The sequence below is a fragment of the Phlebotomus papatasi genome, chromosome 3 (assembly GCF_024763615.1).
Source record: "Phlebotomus papatasi isolate M1 chromosome 3, Ppap_2.1, whole genome shotgun sequence".
NCBI classification, from domain to species: Eukaryota; Metazoa; Arthropoda; class Insecta; order Diptera; family Psychodidae; genus Phlebotomus; species Phlebotomus papatasi.
The window spans coordinates 55,498,945-55,519,727 of NC_077224.1; the positions used below are offsets into that span (position 1 = coordinate 55,498,945).

The 20,783-nt window shown below is 33.5% G+C and overlaps 1 protein-coding gene across 1 annotated transcript in view; it reads left to right on the forward strand.

Annotated features, from left to right (window-relative positions):
- The first annotated feature begins 1,749 nt into the window (after positions 1-1,749).
- LOC129806726 (protein dachsous) overlaps positions 1,750-20,783 on the forward strand; it is a 113,353-nt gene continuing 94,319 nt past the window's right edge. Inside the window, exon 1 of the mRNA XM_055855498.1 lies at positions 1,750-2,057. Coding sequence (XP_055711473.1) covers positions 1,750-2,057 — 308 coding nt within the window. The remainder of the gene's footprint in view (positions 2,058-20,783) is intronic.

The window sequence follows — 20,783 nt, forward strand, 5'->3', positions numbered from 1 at the left end:
AATTCATACTCTTGTTGTTGATGTTAAAGAAAGAGATTCTTACAGAATTTAGTGAAAGCTTCCTTATGCCCTAGACACACTTACGACTAAAGTCCAGTGACGACTAAGCTAGTTCATAGCCAAGTCAGTTCATGACACACTACAAATGAGAATTAGCGCACTGGTATCCACAAAACATAACTTTCGTGGGTTTTTATGCAGATATTTCTACTGAAATGCACTAATACTCCTCTGAAAATTAAACTATTTGTAATATCATGTCTCAGTATACGTGCAATAATTATTGTTAATTACAATTATTTGTGAGGTGGAAGCTAACTCGCGACTTAAGCTAATTTTGGCGATTCTAGTGAATAATTCTTGTTGTTATACGTGAATTTTGAAGTAAATTTAAAAGTAGTTTCATTTTCAAAGGATTAGTAGTGCATTTCAGTAGAAATATCTGCATAAAACCCACGAAAGTTATGTTTCATGAGTGCCAGAAAATTTTAAGCCTCGTTTGTAGTGTGTCAGAGGAACTGACTTGGATATAACTGAGCTTAGTCGTCTCTGGACTTTAGTCGTAAGTGTGACCAGGACATTAGTTCCTTGACACACTTAGGACTTAAGCCGAGAGATGGCTTAGTGGAAAATGATAGAAATGTGGTTTAACCATTATTTCGAATATAATTACACTAAGCCGTCTCTCGGCTAATCCTTAAGTCTGTCAAGGCCCTTAGTCATTCTGAGTCAAACTTCATTACTCGCAAACGTAATGTCCAGCGCAAAATTTGATAAATATTTTTAAATGAATTTGGTTTTATTTCAAAATCTATAAACCTAACATTCGCAATCATTTTTTTTATTTATACCAAATATTTTCCAATGAATGTTATGGTCCCTACACACTAGTGAAATTTATGTCCATATTGAAGCAAATTCCGTACGCTTGTATAGGAAAACCTCTTCAATATGGGCATAAATTTTTCTAGTGTGTAGAGGCCATTAGTAAATCTTCAGAATCTGCCAAATTCTCACGTGAGCTTATTCTGAAATTTTATTTCATCAGGAGAAATATTACTCAAATAATGCGTCACAATTGCCTGATGTTTTGGCGAAAGAAGAATGGTGAAAATGGAGTGTGAAAAAGGTGTGAATATGGAAGGTGAAGAAATTCGGCAAAAGATGAAAAAGCCAGTATGATTCTAGCTAAGAATCATCCAACAAGAAAGTGTTTACTAAAAAATTAGTCACATTTGAATTTCAATGGTTTTTTTTTCTAGACTCACGCGTTCCTCTCTTCTAAATTATTATTATTTTTTATATAAAAATTGATTATTAATTTCTTGGGTGGCTCGGTGGTTAGTCTTTCAGGATGATGGGCATTAACAGTGAAATTACCCATGAAAAATTTCTGTGGAATTCCTAAATTGGATTGTCTGATAATTTTTCCCAAAGACAGAGACAATTTCCTTGGATTTGCTGGGATTGAAGACAAAGAAGTGGCTTGATGGGTGGAATTAGTTGGTAAAAATGTGATTTTTTGTATTCTTTTCGACCTTAACCATCTCCATTTGGCTTCTGTGAGGCACATGAACTTGTGGTCTGAAGTCAAACAAATTGTCGGCGGTGGTGGTATATAATTTCAGTGGGTCGCCGGTAAAAAGCTTTTATACTAATGGAGAGATGATTTGCTTTGATTGCGGTGACTATTGGGAGAGACGAGAGATCATTACCTGTTGAGGTGGTGGGATACATGTTAAAAAAAAGATGCCAAAGAAGAAGAGTCCGCCGAAGAAGTCAGGAGGGGATGTTGAAGACAAAAAGGCCCAAGAAGATGTGTACATATTAATCAAGAAACAAACAAATAAGAAAGTCGATGCTAATAAGACAAAAGGCGATTTTGTGGTAGTTGCTCAAATTGATGATGGAATGCCAGGCAATGGGCCATTTCCACAAGTCATCTCCTTCCTTTGGGTACTTTTCGGTTGGCACAAAGTTGGGGAAGATGAAAAACCCGCGATGGGATTTCTCTGTTTCTTGCGGGCAAACAGAATCATCATCGATCAATTGCCGTGGTAAACTAATCGACAGTCAAATTGGATTTGAGGCAGAAACAGTCCCCATTACCAGCTAACATGCTGAAGAAATTATGGAAATTATCCATCCACCAGTATAACCCATAATTGATTGCCATCGTCAGCAATTGCGCCCAAGAGAATGCCTCTAAATGATCACCAATAGTCATTACTCACACATTACTGTCACCGCCACTACCATATGCAATGGTTAACAATTAAAAATTTATTCATAACGTAAATTGTCGCGGAATAGCACGATCATATGCAACATTTGCACCTCACAGACTTCTAGACTCAATAAATAATCCAACGTGGAATTGACTGAAGTTCCCCAACAAAGAGCAACATTGTTGCATATGTTGGTTTTTCTGGCCGCATCTTATACACTTGATGATCTGACACAAATAGCCCGAGCCCACGCTCTGTTCATATTGATCGAGACCCTTTGCACGAATAGGGTTAAGTTAATGGCAAAAGGGTTGTTCATTAGGATGATGAAAGTACACAGATTTTGCGTGATCCTCATATGACTAGAAATATGATTTATAGTGGTGAAATATAGGGCAATTGAGAATAAGATTTGTGACTCTTTGAGAATTTCTTCTGCTTCAAAATCCAGTTAGTAAAATGAAAAACATTAAACATTCTTCTGTATGAAATTGAATAATTTGGTCAGTGAGAATGAGGATGATTCATGCACCTCAATTACCATTCAAGAATGTTTTGTTACGAAAGTTACGGAAGATTTTAAGACCTCTGTATATTAAAAGCAATTTCTTTTTTGAAATTTCTTCCTACCAGAGTGCAACGATTTTCTCCAAAATGGCAAATTTTATCAAACACTGCTCAATGTACAGAGGTCTTAATACAAATTAACCAGGAATAGAACTTTATGATTAATGCTGATATTTGTCAAGAAATCAAAGTTGATTACTAAGAATTGAAACTTTTAAAAATAGTTAATTAAATCACAGATTTTTCAAAATCCGTCTTAATTAATAAAATTGTTTGATATGACACTGTTTAATTTTAATTTGAAATATAATCTTATTCTTTTTGGGCCTAAATAGACTTGGGCTGATCATCGAGAATATTTATTAACTTGTAAAATTTGTCAATAAAGGATTATATAATGGTAATTTATACTCAAGACCTCTAATCGATGATCTTAAGATCCTGAATTTGATTCACCCACCTTGTTCTAGATCTGCCAGAATGTCGAGATCTCCTTACAATAATGGTTTGCATAGTTTTTTTTGGGAATATTTCATGCTTTATTCATCACAAATAAAATTCGTATAATATTAAAATATTCTCTAAAACTATGGTTTATCTTACACCATTTATACATGAAATAAAGTCCACATAAATTGGAAAATTAACGCACTTTCTTCTTACATTTCTAAAAAATTTAAAGAAGTTCCTTTTCTTGTCGTGCATGCAAAATATTGCTATGGTTGTTCGAGTGAGAATTTATTTCAAATAAGCAGAAAAAATATGGTTTTAGAAAAACATATTAAGCAACAAAGACTTGTTTATGTTTATTTAAGTTTAAGATGCTAGACTATTCGTGAGCGTTTTTAAATATCACAACAACACTATTCTGTAAATTGGTAAATAATTTTTTGGAATGTATTTTTAAACATTTAAAATAAATTCTAATTTCATATAAAACGATTATCCACCATGCTACACTAATTCCAAATCAACCATGATTTCGTTGAACTTCAGTTTTTTTTTGCTTTTTCACTTTAGTTCAACTTTGGCAATAAAAGAAGGAGCACGATGTTAACGGAGCCAAATAGAGCTCCCACACTGCACTTATGAGAAAGTATGGAGATTAATTAGTAGTGATTAATTTTGCCAGTGCCAAAAAAAAAATCAGAACAGAGAACAGCACAAAAGGCACGATCTCTCGCCCAAAAGGCAAAATGAATATCTCTTGGACGCCCCAAAAATTGCATTAAGAGTTATTCTCCTACGGATTCCATGTGGGGAATTTAAAAAAAAAAAACAAAGGTGCAAGAGCCACAGTAAGATATAGAGACACTTGAATATGTTTCCCTAATCTCAAATCGATAAGGATGTGGCTTTTATTTGAGCAAGTGCTGAAAGGCAGAGAAATATCCGTGTTCGTGCAATATTTCTCTCTCCACACAACTTGTGATCCATATAATAGGTAAAAGAATAAGATGGAGCACCTGAGGTGGATATGAAAAAAAAGAAGCCATGCACTTAAAAGTCCCTGCAGAACAATAAATCATTGATATATAATGTAGCATTTATTGCTGTCTTAAGAAAAATTCACAAAAATGAAATAGCGAATGCGAAGAAGACGAATGGAGAGAAACACTGTTGCTAATATCTTTATTGATATAATTTACAAGAAATATGATGAAGAATATGGATCAGAATGGCCTTCTTATGCTTTAGCTTATGGCTAATAAGGAGAATGTCCCTGAAATGAGAATTTGCAAGATTTAACATCGGTTGCATCTTGTAAAGAAAGAAGTCTATCCCATATAATTAATGAGAAACAAAGTTTTTTTTTAGGTTATGGAATTGTAGAAACATATCTTATTATCTACATACTAAAAAAGTTTTTTTTTAATTTTTTTTTACATAAAATTCGTGTTTTATTTAAAACCAAAGTAACTGAAAAAATAATAGTAATAAAATATGTTCCGAAGAGTGCATGTGCATACACTTGAAAAACTAAAGGATTAGGATAAATGTCCTAATTCAAAACCATTTTCAGACGATTTAAATTTGACAGAAGATTCAACACATTAAGTTCATATTTTTTCTGAAGAAAATTACATAAATTTGGTCCTCGACTCTTCTAGAATGTTACTGTTCAGTGAAAATTCTTTAGATATAATTTGAAAACTTCTTAAATACAAGAAAAATACGCGAGCGTAAAATGCTTCTATTGGAAACAAATTAATCCAAATGAAGACAAGGGAAATTTCTAATTGGAGACAAACAGTTTAAGTGAAACCGCGACGAAAGGCTTCCAAAACCTTGTTGAGTTGTTCCTGAGTGCAGGATTTGTTTTTATTCCTGGTCTTTTATCCTTTCACATCTAAACAATAAGAAAATCTCTCCAAAAAAAAATCATATTTCCGGGGTTTCCTTTTGAAGCATTTGCAGAAACTTCAGAAAAACCCTTTTTGTTCACGAAATAGGTAATTATTTCATTTGAAAACTTCACGTACCGTTAACAATAAAGATTAGCACTTAATTTAACTAAAATTAGCCAGATTAAACCGGTGTCCATTTCTAGTGAAAGAGGCTTTATAAATTCATTGTAAATTTAAAAAAGTTTTTTTTATTAATTTACATTCTATGTTAATTACTTTTCATAATTATGGATTTGGATAAAAATAATTTTTATTATTTATTAATAAAATTAATTTTTAAAAATAATATGATATTTTTCATCGATCAAAAGTTTGTTACGGTCTAAAATAATATTTCACATTTCCACTACTACCGTAAGTGCAGACGTAAGTGCAGTAGTCGACATGCAGAGTTCAGTCGAATACAAATATACATTCACTGCCCAGATCCACAAACCGAGGCTGGTCTATACCGCGATATAAATAAAAGCGGTACTATGTATATCAGAATACACACAGAGCATCGTGATATATAGAGCAGGTTTACGGCCTCGGGGGTTAAGATAGAACAGGAGAATAGGAAGTGCATAATGGGCCCAAATAAGTAGCCTGGGTGCAGCGGTTCCGAAAGGAATATAACCGACCCATAGACAAATCTTAATCTTAATCTTGTCCCCTAAGTTTCCTGTTCGTAAACTTTTCTTTAATTCTATTATTTAAGACCGGTTGTCCCGATCAAATATGGTAGATCGGACCGGTAAAAACCATCCTGAAGTTCTAGAAGTAAAGTTTACGAACCAGGAAGGTGTGAAAGTCAGTCGCACCTGCGGTATAATCGAAAGATTTTCTAAGTTGTTTAAATAAATATATTGACTTACTAACCTTGTAGACCTTACCAAAAATCTAGGAATAAATTAATTAGTGATAGGATCTTTTAAAATAATAAAGAATAGTGTTAAAATTTCGATGAAGAGCTTAAGATAATCCAACGATTTTTTCGAAAATTTAAAGCGTTAAAAGTTGTTAGAAACTGTTTATGACAAAATGCAATTTTTGATTGATTAATTTATCCCACACCAAAGCAATTGACAATCTCTTCTCCGCGATGCCTTAATTATGCCGCCCGCAGTGAATTGGCATTGTCTTAAGATTCTTTTGTGGAAAAAAGGGCTGGTTCTCAATAAGCAAAAGGGAAGAGTACATTGAAGTGCATTCCATGAGTGAATGAGTGCAATTCTGTGAAAGCTCATGGGGCAAAAAAGACACATTGAATTTATTTAATATCGCTGGTAATATCTTGCAACAATAAGAACAAATACCCAAGCTATTGCGTTCAGTAGAATCGTAGGAAATGGCTTGTGTTGGGGCAGAAGTAAAGTGCAGCAGAGATTGATTAAGACACAACATGGATGTGACTTTTACAGTAAATTAGAGACATGGTAGAATATGCTTGCAAGAAGATAAAGTGCTTGACCACGCATGGGATTTTTTTTCATACCATCTCTTCTCAGACTTTTTTGTATTTTCTTCCGTACCAAAGATAGTTAATTGAAAATTTGACAAAGTCATTTGTGAGGTTAGCTCAATTCATCGATCTTTCTCAATCAGCTGGCAAAATTGGCCTTTCTCACAGAATTTGACTATTTCTGTGTTTGGCTTCAATGTTTCTTGTTACTTCCTTATACTCAATCAGAGGAAATGTAAATAAATTCACTTAAAAGAGAGTCAAGAATCTCTTTAGTAAACAATGTTGGTCAGCTACTAATGCCATCATCGGCAAAAATAGTTGAAGCATGTCTCTGAGAGTGATTCTTTTTCATCTTCTCCATCTTCCCCTTTTTTTATTGATTCAATCCCATGTTGAGTGTAATTGTGATGATTGGATCGTGATCAAATTTTCAGACATCGCTTGGAATTTTAATTGTTACACTTTAACGCTTCTTAATTAATTATTTCTCAATGTGTGGACATTTTTCTCTTTCGTCTTTCTCTGAAATACTTTTGTCAACACAATCACCTCATGGCTGTCTTCTTGGTGGATCATCTCTTATAGGAACATGATATACTTTCCAATTGGAGGACCTTCTTCACCAAATCACACACCGTCACGATTGATTTTGATCTTATGAACAGTTTCGGTTGATTTGGTGTGGTGATCGATAAAAGTTCGTCTTGGTTTTGGTAACGAAACATCTATTGAGTATAAAAAATTTCATAAATAGATTTTTAATCTATGAGATTTTTTTATAGTAGGAGTTCAATTTATATTCTATATAAATTCTATATTCGATATGTTTTAGGGGTAGCCTAGGTAGACATTTCATTCATATACGAAAATTCCGTTGATTCATTCCAAATAACGGGATTTCAAGGTCAAAAGTTAAAAAAGAAATACTCTAGAGACCGTATTTCTCAATCGAATGAAATAAGTTTGCGTTCATTGGAACGGTTTTGGATTTTCTAACAACTCTGAACCAGTTCCAATCAGTTACGAATCGGTAATGAACCAATTATATGAACCGATAACGATTTTTTGTCCAAAAATTGATTCCATTATTCCTCAGCTATTTTCAGCGATCTTAAAATCGGTTTATGAGTCGGTTCTAATCGGTTAAGAACCGATAAATCATAAAATTACATAACGATTAGTAGTAGAATGATTGCGAAATGTAATTGATTAATTTCCTTAAACTTAAAAAAATAAATCCCACAATATGATAAGTCATAATATCAATCCCAGAATGTTGTGCAAACCACTCTGGCAATATATTACTAGTCGTCCAGAATGTACTAAAAATCCTACAATATGATCAGTAGAATTTAAAAATTAATCTCTGCATAGATTAGGCTCGATCCTAAATGTGTTCAAAGCCAATCCCACATTGCAATAATATACTATCAATCCCAAAATGATGTACAAATCATTCTTGGAAGAGACAAGACTCCAAAATTAAATACCATAATGTGATGAAATCCAATCCTTTAACCCTTTAACGACGAGACACTTTTTACGGACTGAAAATCAACAATAAAAATTAAACTGAGAAACATAATCAATGATAAGTTTTACATCTAACCTTGGAAAGTCCAACAGAGTCTGATTGGGTGTATTTTGTGCTTCTATGAAACATAGGAACAAAAATAGACCAAAAATTTAAGTAATTTTTCTAACAATACCAATGAATAATATTTTTCGCTTTAATGAAAAATATTACGTATGAGTATTGTAGTTTTTATTGCCGAAAAGGTTTTGCTTGAAAAAAATTAGAAGTACAAAAAATAAATAAAATCAACTTTGAATTTGAGAATTTAAAAATTCGCAATTTTTGAGCTTAAATGTTTACTACATAGCAAATAGCTAGAGACTTGCAAAAAATATTATAGATTCCTTCAACCTTCTACTTTACAATTATGTACAGACATAAAAAAAAATAACTTAAGGTAGTCAGGAAAAATTATTTTGTTTATGGGACACCGGTGTTCCAATCGTCCTTAAATCGGTGTTCCAATCAATCTTAAATATTTAAACATATTAATACCAGTATGAGATCAAGCGAATTCCAATATTATTAAATTATCATTGGTATTGCTTCCTGAGACCAATTTCTTTAATTTTTTTTTATAATGTAGAACCTTTTTAGTCTTAAAGTAAGTCTTTCAAATTAGTAACTGTAAGAGTTTATTATAATTTGAAAAAAATTGCACTTACAGGATCTTTAACGTTCTGCAAGTTTCTTTATTACCTCTGTGATGCTCAAGTATATTGAAGTTGGGCAATAAAAGTTGGAAAGAAAGGAAAAGAATCTTCCACGTGAAGATGGCAGGAAGAAAAAGAATCTGTTGGAGCATCACACATGAATCAACAGATGAGAGCTTGTTTTACTTTGTATCGCGAATCAATGTATTTGAGAGACTGTTCTTTTTTATCCACAAAGTGTGTGTGCTTATGCTATATACATACAATATGTAATGTGTGTGTGAAAGAGAGAGGAAAAAGAATCAAATCTAACATTTATGTTACAGTCAACAAAAACTCCATTGGCCGATGAGTGGTGTATAATTATTACTTGAGAGTGCTTTTCTTCCCCGATGCCAAACCATCCATCTATACGTGCATCGGAGGAAGAGACTCTCTGATGCTCCTCGATCGTTATAAAACCCAAGAGTCGGTCTTTTATATCGAATTACAGGTGTTGGGTCTTGTGTTTAATTCTCATTCCCATCTTTTGTACTTGTTCTCCCCCCATAGTCTCTTCCTTCGCGGACTTCTCGTTTTTTTTGTGTTTTCCTCACAATTTTATTATTATTTTCAATTCTATTCTCTCTTTCTTTCCACTCATTGCTCCTTTTGGATATTATATGAACATTTAATGTACTTTAAGCAGCCACTCGTTTAAGTCTCTCAAATACACTCAAACACATTCCTTATGCCACGAATGATCAAAAGAACCATTCGCGAAGAAGAGGTTAAAGTGCTTGCATGCATTTTGCTTAATAATTGCTAATCGTGGACTTTTTATTGCCGACCTCAGCTATTTTGTTCACAAACACTCACAACCCCTCTTCAATAGGAGAAATGGACACTGAAATTAATTTAAATTGGTCATTTTATATGCATTTCTCTTCACTGCAAAATTTCTAACAATTGCTAAAGTACACTTTCGTGTGAGAAATTTGCTCAAGAAGTTGCAATTCTAAACGTGAGAATGTAATATTATACAGAAAGAGTAGATTAGTAAATATTTAAAGCTTTCCATTGGATTAAGTAGTAATTTTTTATTCCTTTTCAATTTCAGGTACGTCAAATGCACAACCCTCTAATTGGCTTCTTAAATCAATTTCTACTGAATCTGCACTTTAGATCCCAACAAATACATCTCAACGGATCCGTAAGAGCTATTATCTTAATTGACATAAAATTTTTACTACAAACTGTGGAAAAATATACAAGCATAAGATGCCCACTACACAGAAAAAAATATGTGTTTAAATTGTTCGTAAATTTTTGTGAATTCCTCTTAGTGACTTACGAAATACTCGTAAATCTTACACCCTCTAAAAAGTTTGTGAAAGCTAGCAATTTTATAACAAATATTGTTTGTTAAATAATCACTTGACAATCATTTTTTGTTTTTTTTAAGTATTTGTTTGTAAATGTTCGTAAACACACCAAAAAATATACGTAAAATTTTATCATTTGTTCGTAAAGTTTTGTCAGATACCAAAAATGTACGAACAATTGTTTGTACAAGCAGAAAAAATATGCTAAATAATTGATCATGTTATGAACAATATTTGTGAAAAATTATAAATTACCAACTTGTTTGTGGCTTATATGATTTACGAGTATTTCGTACCTCTCGAGAAGGAATTCACAAACATAGCGGAAGGTAGGGCTACTTTGAGCTGTGGAGCTACATTGATATACGCACACAGAAAAATGGAAAATTCTTAAACAGAAACACCCAGGAATTTAATTTCAAATCCCATCCAATGAATGCCAATGCCCTAATTCTAAATCCTTGATCATTTAGTTTTAGTTGCAATTTGCTAATCTGTAGCCATTTTTTAATGCTGAACTCATGTTCCCGATCTCTTAACTTGAAAGAGCTAGGGATTCTAGCCCATTTCTTTCACTCAGAGCTTCTAAACTTAAACGCCTCGGGGATTCACGTCCAATTTAAGTTCCCAGGATCTTATATATTCTTAAATTTAGAGTCAAAATTTTTCTGTGTGTGATTCTTTTACATATTTCTGAAGGAAACTAGGTTTTAACATAATGGAATTTAGATAAAAATGAGGAGAACCGAAGTATAATCAATTTTTAAATGATAATCCGGTGTTCATCGCGTGGAAGCGGTCTAGCCCAGAATAAAAATCTTTTCTTCCTAGAAGAGACTGAAGAAGGTGCGTAATGCATCGAAAGCTCTGGGAAGAAAAGACTATTATTTTGGGCTAGTCCGCTTCCACCCGACGAACACCGGATTATCGTACAAAAAAAAACAATTTAGGTAGACAAAACAATTGTGGATTTAATTAAACTACTGTACGGCCAAGCTTCATTTAGAAATATGCGAAAACTCGATCATTCAAATTTCTTCTTGCTAATTCACGGTACAATTCCTATAGCGTCAACCCGTTAAACCCCAGACATCCGGGAATGAATTATCCACGCAGGGTATTAGACAGTAGGATGTTATAGCTTTCCTTAGAAAGAATTTTAAAGAAACCACTATTCATTCCAAACAAACACATTCCTTCCTATTGATTGAAGTATTTATTAACATTATAAAAACATTTTATTACAAATTATACGCAATGAAAAAAAAAACATTTACTGGCTAATTCTACCCCGGTTTCCCCTAACTATAAGTATTAATTTAAAAAACTGACGGAATAAAAGAATGAAATATGTTGAAACTATTGGAGACGAACTATAAATTTTAAATTTTCGATTGCCTACAAAATATTCTAAATTTATTTTAGACTGTTTTTGTTTTATTAAATATAATGCTTAATTTGAAATCTAATATCTAACTGGATATTTTTTTTCATTTTACAATGGATTCTATTTACCAATAATATTTTTGACATATTTTTTGGTTTGTTTTCGGTTTTTGGCAATAGTATTGTCGTTAGGGGAAACTGGGGCAGTAGTGAACACGGGGTAGTTGTAAACACTGATATTTATGTATACACTACCTGGATTTATGTCGACTATTTGTTCAGGCAACAAGGATTCCTATACTATCTATAAATTCATATAGGTCTCGTTCTTTAAAATCCAATATTTAATTAAAAACATTGTAGTATTTACAATTGCCCCGTGTTTACTACTGCCCCAGATTCCCCTACATACTAGTACTTATTTCTAATAAATCACTAAATTTTCATTACTTAATAACATTAAATTTCCGCCATTCGTTTCGTATTTTTCTACATGGTGATAATACGCCAGATTATGAAATATTGGTGACTTTGCGTTAAACTTGAACACTTTCTTAATTATTTTATAATTTTCTATTGAATGAGTTTGAAAAAAAAACATAACTTTGACAAATTTTTCCAATGTATTGGTGATATTGAAAGATTATCGTACATTGTGAGACAATTGTGGTGATATTTCGGAGATAGAACGAAAGATTTCAATGAATTAAGCGACGAACCCGTTTCAATATCCGGCCGAATCTGAGTTAGAAATTTCATTTATCATGTGGCGTTTTTTCTCAATATGATTAGAGGCTGCTGGCGAGAGAACACAAGCGTAAAAGATTCATTTTCATATTCCAATGTATGTCAAATGAGAGGGCTCTTTTTTTATCTACTTCAATGGGCATTTTAATTCATAAATAAGTGGCGAAATGGGTTTGTTCATATATTCAATTTCATCGTTGGGCTTTTTTTTCGCTATTAATAACAGTATGAGATGAAATTATGAATTGAAAATGATTGAAAATGTGTGTAATTATAGTATGTACAGTTACATGTTTATGGTATTAGACGCCTCAGACACTTGGGCTGAATTCACAAAAGATCCATCCAAACGACTATGAGATTATTATTCTGGAAGAGATGAAAGAATTTATCGCAAGAGAGATATTCATCGACGATGAGTCAACGATAAAATTTTCAAGATATTGTCCCCATTTTTACCTCTACCGTCAAGCCATTTGGTTTAAATGGTAATGAAGAATTGATTTAATTATTGCACTCTCCGTCATGGCGATTTGCAACAATGTCTCACTTGGGATAACAGATCTGGTACTATATAAGTTGTACTGCATTTGTGGTCTTTCATCGCTGAGGTGCGTCACAGTTAAATAGTTTAAGAGGTAAATCAAGCAATTGTCATTCCATCACATCTCAACGGCAGTCCCAATGAAAATTGCCACAACTTTTCCACGTGTGTCTCCCTTGAATTGCAATTCCTTTAGTACTGGCACTCATCATCCATGAGACATTGAAAAGTAGATCACATCCAATGCACCAAGTTCACTATGAGACTCGACTCTGTTTAAAGCAGACTGAGAATCTGGCTGGTTGATTAAAAGGAAAAAAAAGAAAAAAAGAGAGAAAATGATAGAACTCCTCGGAGACTTTATTATTGGCAATCTTCATTGGAAGTTGAAATAATAATTTCTTCCTTTTTAACTTCAATGGAAGTCGATCTCACATGAGATTCACCTCGTCTAATGTTACAAATAGTTTCATCGGCAAGCATTACCATTTCAAAAAGACCATCTCCCGTTGATGTGCTACCACGAGTTGGACAAAAAGCCTATTTATCCACCACATGAGCTTCTCTCTTTAAGCCTTCCATACCACCTCTACCATATTGCAATTATGTGAAGAAACGCAGAATATTTTTTTTCTTGTAGTTGTGCTTCTTCCAAACCTAAATTATTCCGTTTAATTCATTTTATTTACTCCACACACTATATTAGAACATAAAATCATTCCTTCTCATTCTTCAAATCATTCACCACAAGAACTTCCTCACCATCTTTGTGGAACTTCACGGGAGCTTTTTCACTGGAATCTCACATGGGGGTTGTTTTTTCACACACACGCCATACAATATTTTATGGCCTTTAGTTGCTGGTTTTTGACGAAAAGAAACCTGTGAGTTCAGCATAAACCTCATTAAGATGTTTCTTTTCTGGGATGGAATCTCTAATTATGGATTTGTGAGAACAAAACTAATACTGCAGTTCCGGATTTTAATGAAGGGATTTTTTTTCTTTTCAAACTAATACGCAATAATATTTTAATTAAACGCTGCAAAATATTAATTGGCAAACTAAGCCGTTTTGATAAGGCATTACGTTTCAGTAAGAGATCTCGCAAAGGGGAATTACTAAGTTCGTAAATTATTTTATACGGCATTAATATTACAATAATGGTTAGTTTGTGTACTATGTGATTCAACACATAAAAATGTTTTTTTTTTTTCTAGACTTTTCTAGACTTTTTCTTCTAGACTTTTATAGTTTAGTTCAAATTCTTGAAATATAGTTTAAGTGACTTTAAATACTAAAACGTACGTTTATATAACACTATGCTTTCGAGAATGAGTTGATCCGATGGGCTAAATGGGAACAAGGAGACTTTTGCAATTGAGAATAAGACGTACAAATTCAAATGCGTACTAGTTCCTTCTCGCAACGAAAGGCTTCCTGTGCTTTGTTGACTTGCTATCCTTCTTGTAAAGTTATGGCTCTGTGGATATGCTCACTGGCCAGTTTAACATTCCCGTATTAGGTACAAATCTGTAGAGGAATTTCATGGCAAGTACAGTAAATAGTAAGGTATGATTTAAGACCTGATATCAATATTCATGGTCTCATCATCAGCCCCCGGGGATTCAAGCAAAGAATCAATCTACAACTATAGTTTGCAACAAAATCACCAAAAACACCCCAAAATGTTTCATCTTGAACTCTTTTGAGATGACTGAGCGTCACTATTTCTATGGACCTTTTTCCTGCAAAAAATTCAAAGAAAGTGCCATAGCGAAAGACTTACCTCTCATAACAAAACATGACGTGCTTTCTGAAGCTACCATTGTCCATTTTTTCCTAGGAAAATCATCCACTAAGATTGCTATCTATCTAGAAATTATGCTATATAGTTTTAGACAGCTAATACCCTAGGTGTTAATTATTTGAAAACGGTTCATATTCTTTCAGCAAATGATTCTTGAAAAAAAGTTTTAATTCATGAAACTTGTCCCACCCTCCCCTATTGAATTTTTCATTGAAAAAAAAATGAAAGGACCATATTTGACTCTTATGAGGTCCGTGTCCGTAGTGTAATTGGTAAGAGCATAACAGGGGGAGGTGGATCTACTTTGAGCTCTGGAGTTACAATGATATATTGTAAGCCCAGATGGGGCTCACCTAAATAGAAAAATACAAACTTAGAGGAAAATTGGAGAACTGAAGGTGCCACCCATTTTTCACTTCATGAGAGTGAACCGTCCACGGCGACTGATGCTCACTCACTGAAGACTGAGGACATTTACCTAACAGTAAGAGCCCCAAAGCAACCTTTCAGCACTCATAGGGATGGTAGGAGTTGGGCGTGTCAAAGGAATGAGGAATTAGGATTGGTGGGTTATGGCCGTCGACTGGGTTGACATACGTCGAATAGACCATACGCTCTACAATATGATTTTTTTAACGTATTTTTAAGGGAAACTGGGTTTTAACATAATGTAATTTAGATAGACAAAACTATTGTGAATCTTAATTAAATTACGGTAAGGCCCAGCTTCTTATAGAGATTTGCGTATAATCGTATATAAATGTAGCCCCACAGCTTAAAATATCCTCACCTCCCCTTAAAATTCGAAACTTTGAATGCACATTAAATGTGATATATTATATCACGATAACAAAACGTCAAAAAATCGATATTCGCTTAAATATCCCCGAGATCCTATAATGATAACCAATATTGTTAAGGCTTAAATCTGGTCCCATTTGGAGTTGGGAAAAATTCTCATTTCGGATAGATTCCGAATTTCCCCAAATTATCCTAGATCTCTTTTCTAAAGATTTTTCAAGATAATTTTTCTGGAAGTAAAATATTTATCTCAAAGGTGTCCAAAAAAATTATTAGATCAATTTAAAAAGCCAATTCCAGTAAATTTTCTTAAAAAATAAAAAATATTAAATATTTGATTACGTATATATATATGGGTCCCGGTTAAAATCCAGAAAGCCGAAATCCCAAAAAAAAAACAAAATCCTGAACGCCAAAATCTCGAATTCTTATAAGTCTCATAGCTACTCAGAAAATTTTCTGTGTGTTTGAGAAATTAGCCTACACATCATTCTCTATATAATTTTAGCCTTTTCATGATTTTGAAAATTAAGGATTTTGGCTTTCGGAAGTCTAGCTTTGGCTACCTCTGATATATTATTGTATGAATTTTCAGAATTCATTTTCATATATGTTTTTACTTCATTTCTGTATTATTATGACTAAAGCTTATCGTGATAAGCATAAGATAAACATACTTCATACATATTTCATGCAATTAACACAATTTGAAAACATGTCGGAAAGTTATAATTTTTTGGATATTTTTTTCCGCTATTCAAAATAACGAATTTTTATTACGTTTGCGTGTTGTATACACTTTTATTATTCATTAGAACTGAAATTAAAGGATATTTTGAATTTGATCCTGTTTTACTAGGGCGTTTATCGATAAGTAGAAATGTCGGACATTTATAGCAAAATCATGGAGAAAGCATTGCATATCGTCAGAAGGAGGGCTTAATAAAATGGGTTCTTGAAAATGACTGGGATTGGGCATCCGGGACATTCCGTTACAAAGGATCGGCTGTCCAAAAATTAGAAGCAAAATGTCTAAAGTAGCACACAAAGTAATGTGTATCTGTATATTCAAATTTAAATGTTTTAAAATCTATTTTAGAGAAAATAAAATCTACAAGCTACTGTACAGAATCAAATAACACCCCTGAAAAGAAATTAACAAAAAACTTCAATTTATACTGAAAATATTGCATTTCAATCTTTGGATATTTATGCTTATGCGCTCTGTCCCGAATCTTGAGCATTTCCTCCAGGATTTCTCCCTCACTGTTTTTGGATATCAAATGCCCTTTGAGTTATTTATGACTATCTTTATGCGAATTAGAGGTATTAAAATGAGCAAAAGTTTTTAAAGTGGAGGTTTTTTTATTTAAAAAATGCTTCAATCTACTTCTTTGCTACTTTTATTTGATCTAGAAAAGAACCCCTTACCATATAAAAAAAAATATCCAATTGAATTGGAAGGCAATCTAGGTCTCTTGGTTTGTAAAAGAGCGGTCTATTGAAATATTTCATAAATCCCGGAAATATTCCCATGGAACATCTGTTGCGTCAATCTGAGATGCCAAAGGAGTCAATGCGAAATGAATAGAGACTCCCAATGAGGGCAATGAGTTGCGATTGATTGTATGGATCTGATAGAGGCTGATTAAGCCAATCTTACAAGAAGATCTGATGGCAATTGTTATTCTATGGTGAGGTGCAGTGGGGAAAAAATGCCCTCACCTTTTAGTTAAAAGAAAATGCACACAACTAGAGAAACCCGATGCAATTTCAATAATCTCCCTTGACTGTCATTTCCAATCCACACGCTGAGAACTTGACGATTCAATCGATGCGTCTGGCATAAATAACCGCGTCGTCCGCACCATCATCCTCACTATTATTATCATTACGCGCAGAGTTAAACTCCAATGCACATGCAATAGGCATCCTCTGTGAGTTGGATGAGTGAGAAGAGGACACTGTATGCACTCTTGGCCATCATCATCTCACCCAACAAACGGCGGATTGCTACAATTGAAGGTATATCGCACCGAGGCGGCTCCAATGGACTTGTGGACAAGAATAGTAAATTCTTCGCCTCAGACCAACACTTCCAACGGCATCAACCGGGCACGGTGTTCTTACAAGTCCGGAAAAGTGCACACCGGACAGGCCCTAATACCTCGACCAGTTGTTCATCAGTTAGTTGGACATTGCTGGAGTATTTTTCTGCCTTGTCTTTCTGACGTACCCCTCTTCACCACCATCTTCATCCCATTATCTGGAATGTCGCAATGCTCAAAAGCACAATATATTCTATTTCCCCACTGAGAATTTCCATTGGAAATTGGATACTCTAATGACCTTCTTTGGCGAATGCACAGAGCGAATTTATCGACTAAATTGGCCGACAGATACACTCAAAGAAGAATCATTCTGAATTTCTAGTCTCTATCTTGTCCAGAGAAAGATGAGTGTTCTAGAAAAGTCATTTTTCACTCAGTATTTGAGGATCATCGGAGAGCATTTCCTCTTGAATTTAGATTATCAGAATTTAACTAAAGAATTGGTAATCAAGTCATTCAATAAATTACTGCGCTAAAATGAATTGTAAGTTTCGACTTTTATCTCAATTAATGAGCTTTTACGGACAGTTTCCGTTGAATTGGATACTTAGTTGGAGGTATAATAATTATTTTCCGGAATTTAGTAGTCTTTATTGCGTAGAATTGAATGATCTTATTTCAAAAGACAGAGACAAATTGAGAACCGAATTTAATTTTCATCCAATTTTTAAATTTTACTCATTTTCTTAGGAAAAATAAAAGAAAATTCACATAACTTCGAAGGCATGAACGTTTGAAGGTCAAGTACTTTCCCCTACTAAAAGAATATCTTACAGTTAAGTTTTGCAAATCTGATCGTTTGGGGGATAGAGATCACATTTCTTATTCCTAAAATGTGAACAGTATTTTGAAAAACGTATCAGAATGGTCGTGAAATACATTTTTCCTAAGAAAAAACCTTAGAGAATTTATGATCATATTGTTAAATAAATGAAATTTGTTGAGAGAGTTAATTATAATACTGTATTAAGGTAAAGTGCCCTCACTCGACCGGTGGGTTAATTTTTGAATGTTTGATGGTTAATTTCTATGACATTGTCACTGATTCGTATTATTTATGGAATAATTTACCTATTAATGTTAGATCATACGCTAAATATTATTGCAAATATTAATTAATTGAATAAATAACTGCCGGTCGAGTCTAGGAACCGGTCTACTGCACTGTGAGAGAAATCCGAAAAAGTTAAAATAACACTCCGGAAATGTTAATTTTACCCTGCATTATTGATCCGAAATCGGTGTAAATATTATGCTTTTTAGGTGTATTATGGGTTAAAGTTACCCTTTTTCATGTTAATTTTACACTTAAAGAGGTGTAAAATTAACATTAAAAAATGTTGATATAAATATTTTTACACCTAAAAAGTGTTAAGGTTACGAGGAAAAAAAGTTAATCACACCCTCTTTTTTTTCTCAGTGTGAGGGCACTTTACCTTATTGTGATAGCACCAGATAAAAATGCTTTTAATTTAGACTCCGACTCCACTCAAAATTTTCTTCACATATCATAAAATTTTACATTTAGAATTTAACCGTGTCGTTCATAAGTTACTTGACTGTACATTGTTCAAAGTTTTTTTTAATTTTGAAACATGAAGTACTTAAAAAAAATATGCTTTCGTAAATTTTTATGAAGGTCCTCTAAACTAAAAACCCAAATTCACTATCTCTAACCATTTGACTGATAGCTCCCACAACGGCCTTTTGATCTCAGAAAATCTCAAAAAGAAAATCTCAAAAGAAATCCTTTCGAGCTCATTCACAATGAAACAAACTTCATAGAGAATACCTGAAGAAATCCCTCAACAAACAGTCAAGTGAGGTGTTGTGATAAATTTTCCGATAACTTGCAGTGATTCTACTGTAATGATGCTTTATGTGTTGGCCAAGTGAAAAGAGTCTTGGGTTGAGATTGATTGAAATATTGGCGGTGAGATGGTCTCTTCTGCATCTCATCTTTCGCGCGTACCTCTCTTGAGTGATTTCCTGGAGTGATCCAGTGAAAGATTGTGTATCACGTGCATAATTTAAATGTAGATCAGTGGATGGTTAATGCGTCCCTAAGTACGTCATAAAAATTAATGTGTGCAAATAAAGATTTGCCACGCCATGCTACATGGAGGAGACTCAACATTGTGGAAAATTGGCGCGCGAGAGAGGGTGTGGCAATTTGTTGAATGCAGTAGCAACCCCCAGGGGCCGATTTGTGCGATCCTCAGCTTGCACTCGAGCACCATGTTGAGTGCCTTCCACCTCTTTTTCATATGCACAACATTGTGCCCAGACTTTTTAACCCACGGTGTGACGATGCTGACCATCTCACCTCCTTTTGTGCCCCACTCTTTGGGAAGATCATCTTCCGCGTGGTCTAAGAATCTACACCTGACCATCAAACTATCCATTGCAAATGAGTACCCAAAGTGTCTCGGAGAAATCCATGAGTCATCCTTTGAAAGACGGAACTGCAAGAAAATGACAGCACTGATAACCACAAATATATATGAAACATGACCGTTGTTGCCTTACTAAAAACACAAATACGTAGGAAATACAATTTTAACGATCTCACAATGTCATAGAAAAATCTAGATAATAAAGTGTTAGAATTATTTATTTTTGTTCTAACTTTTTTATGGTATAAATTTTGAATTCTATATTGAGATTCTTAGCACAGTTTCATTCCAACGGTTAAAGTCCCTGTTAATATGTTAGATATGTTCACGAGTTATCTGCCGAATGAGTATGAAATATTTTTAAGTCAATATCTGTTACTTCTCCTTAATTATTAATACATACCACAATTTCTAAATACTAATTACTATAATTTATCCTGAAAGTTAATATCTATTTTTAAAGTCTATTCTATGTGCAATTGCACTATACTCTCTCTTTAAGTCTTTAACTGTATAGGTTAAGTAGTTAACCAATAGAATTATTAATTCAATTCCCTTGTTAATTGCGATAACTGTAATGTTAAATATAGTAAAATTTTCTATTTTATTATTACAATAAATGAAGGTGACTTTTGCCTGTGCTGTTCGTAAGCTTTTCTTTAATTCTAGCACTTAAGGATAGTGCTTATTGATTGGACATCCTGGACATGAAGACCAAGAATTAAAAAAAAAATGTTTATGAATAGC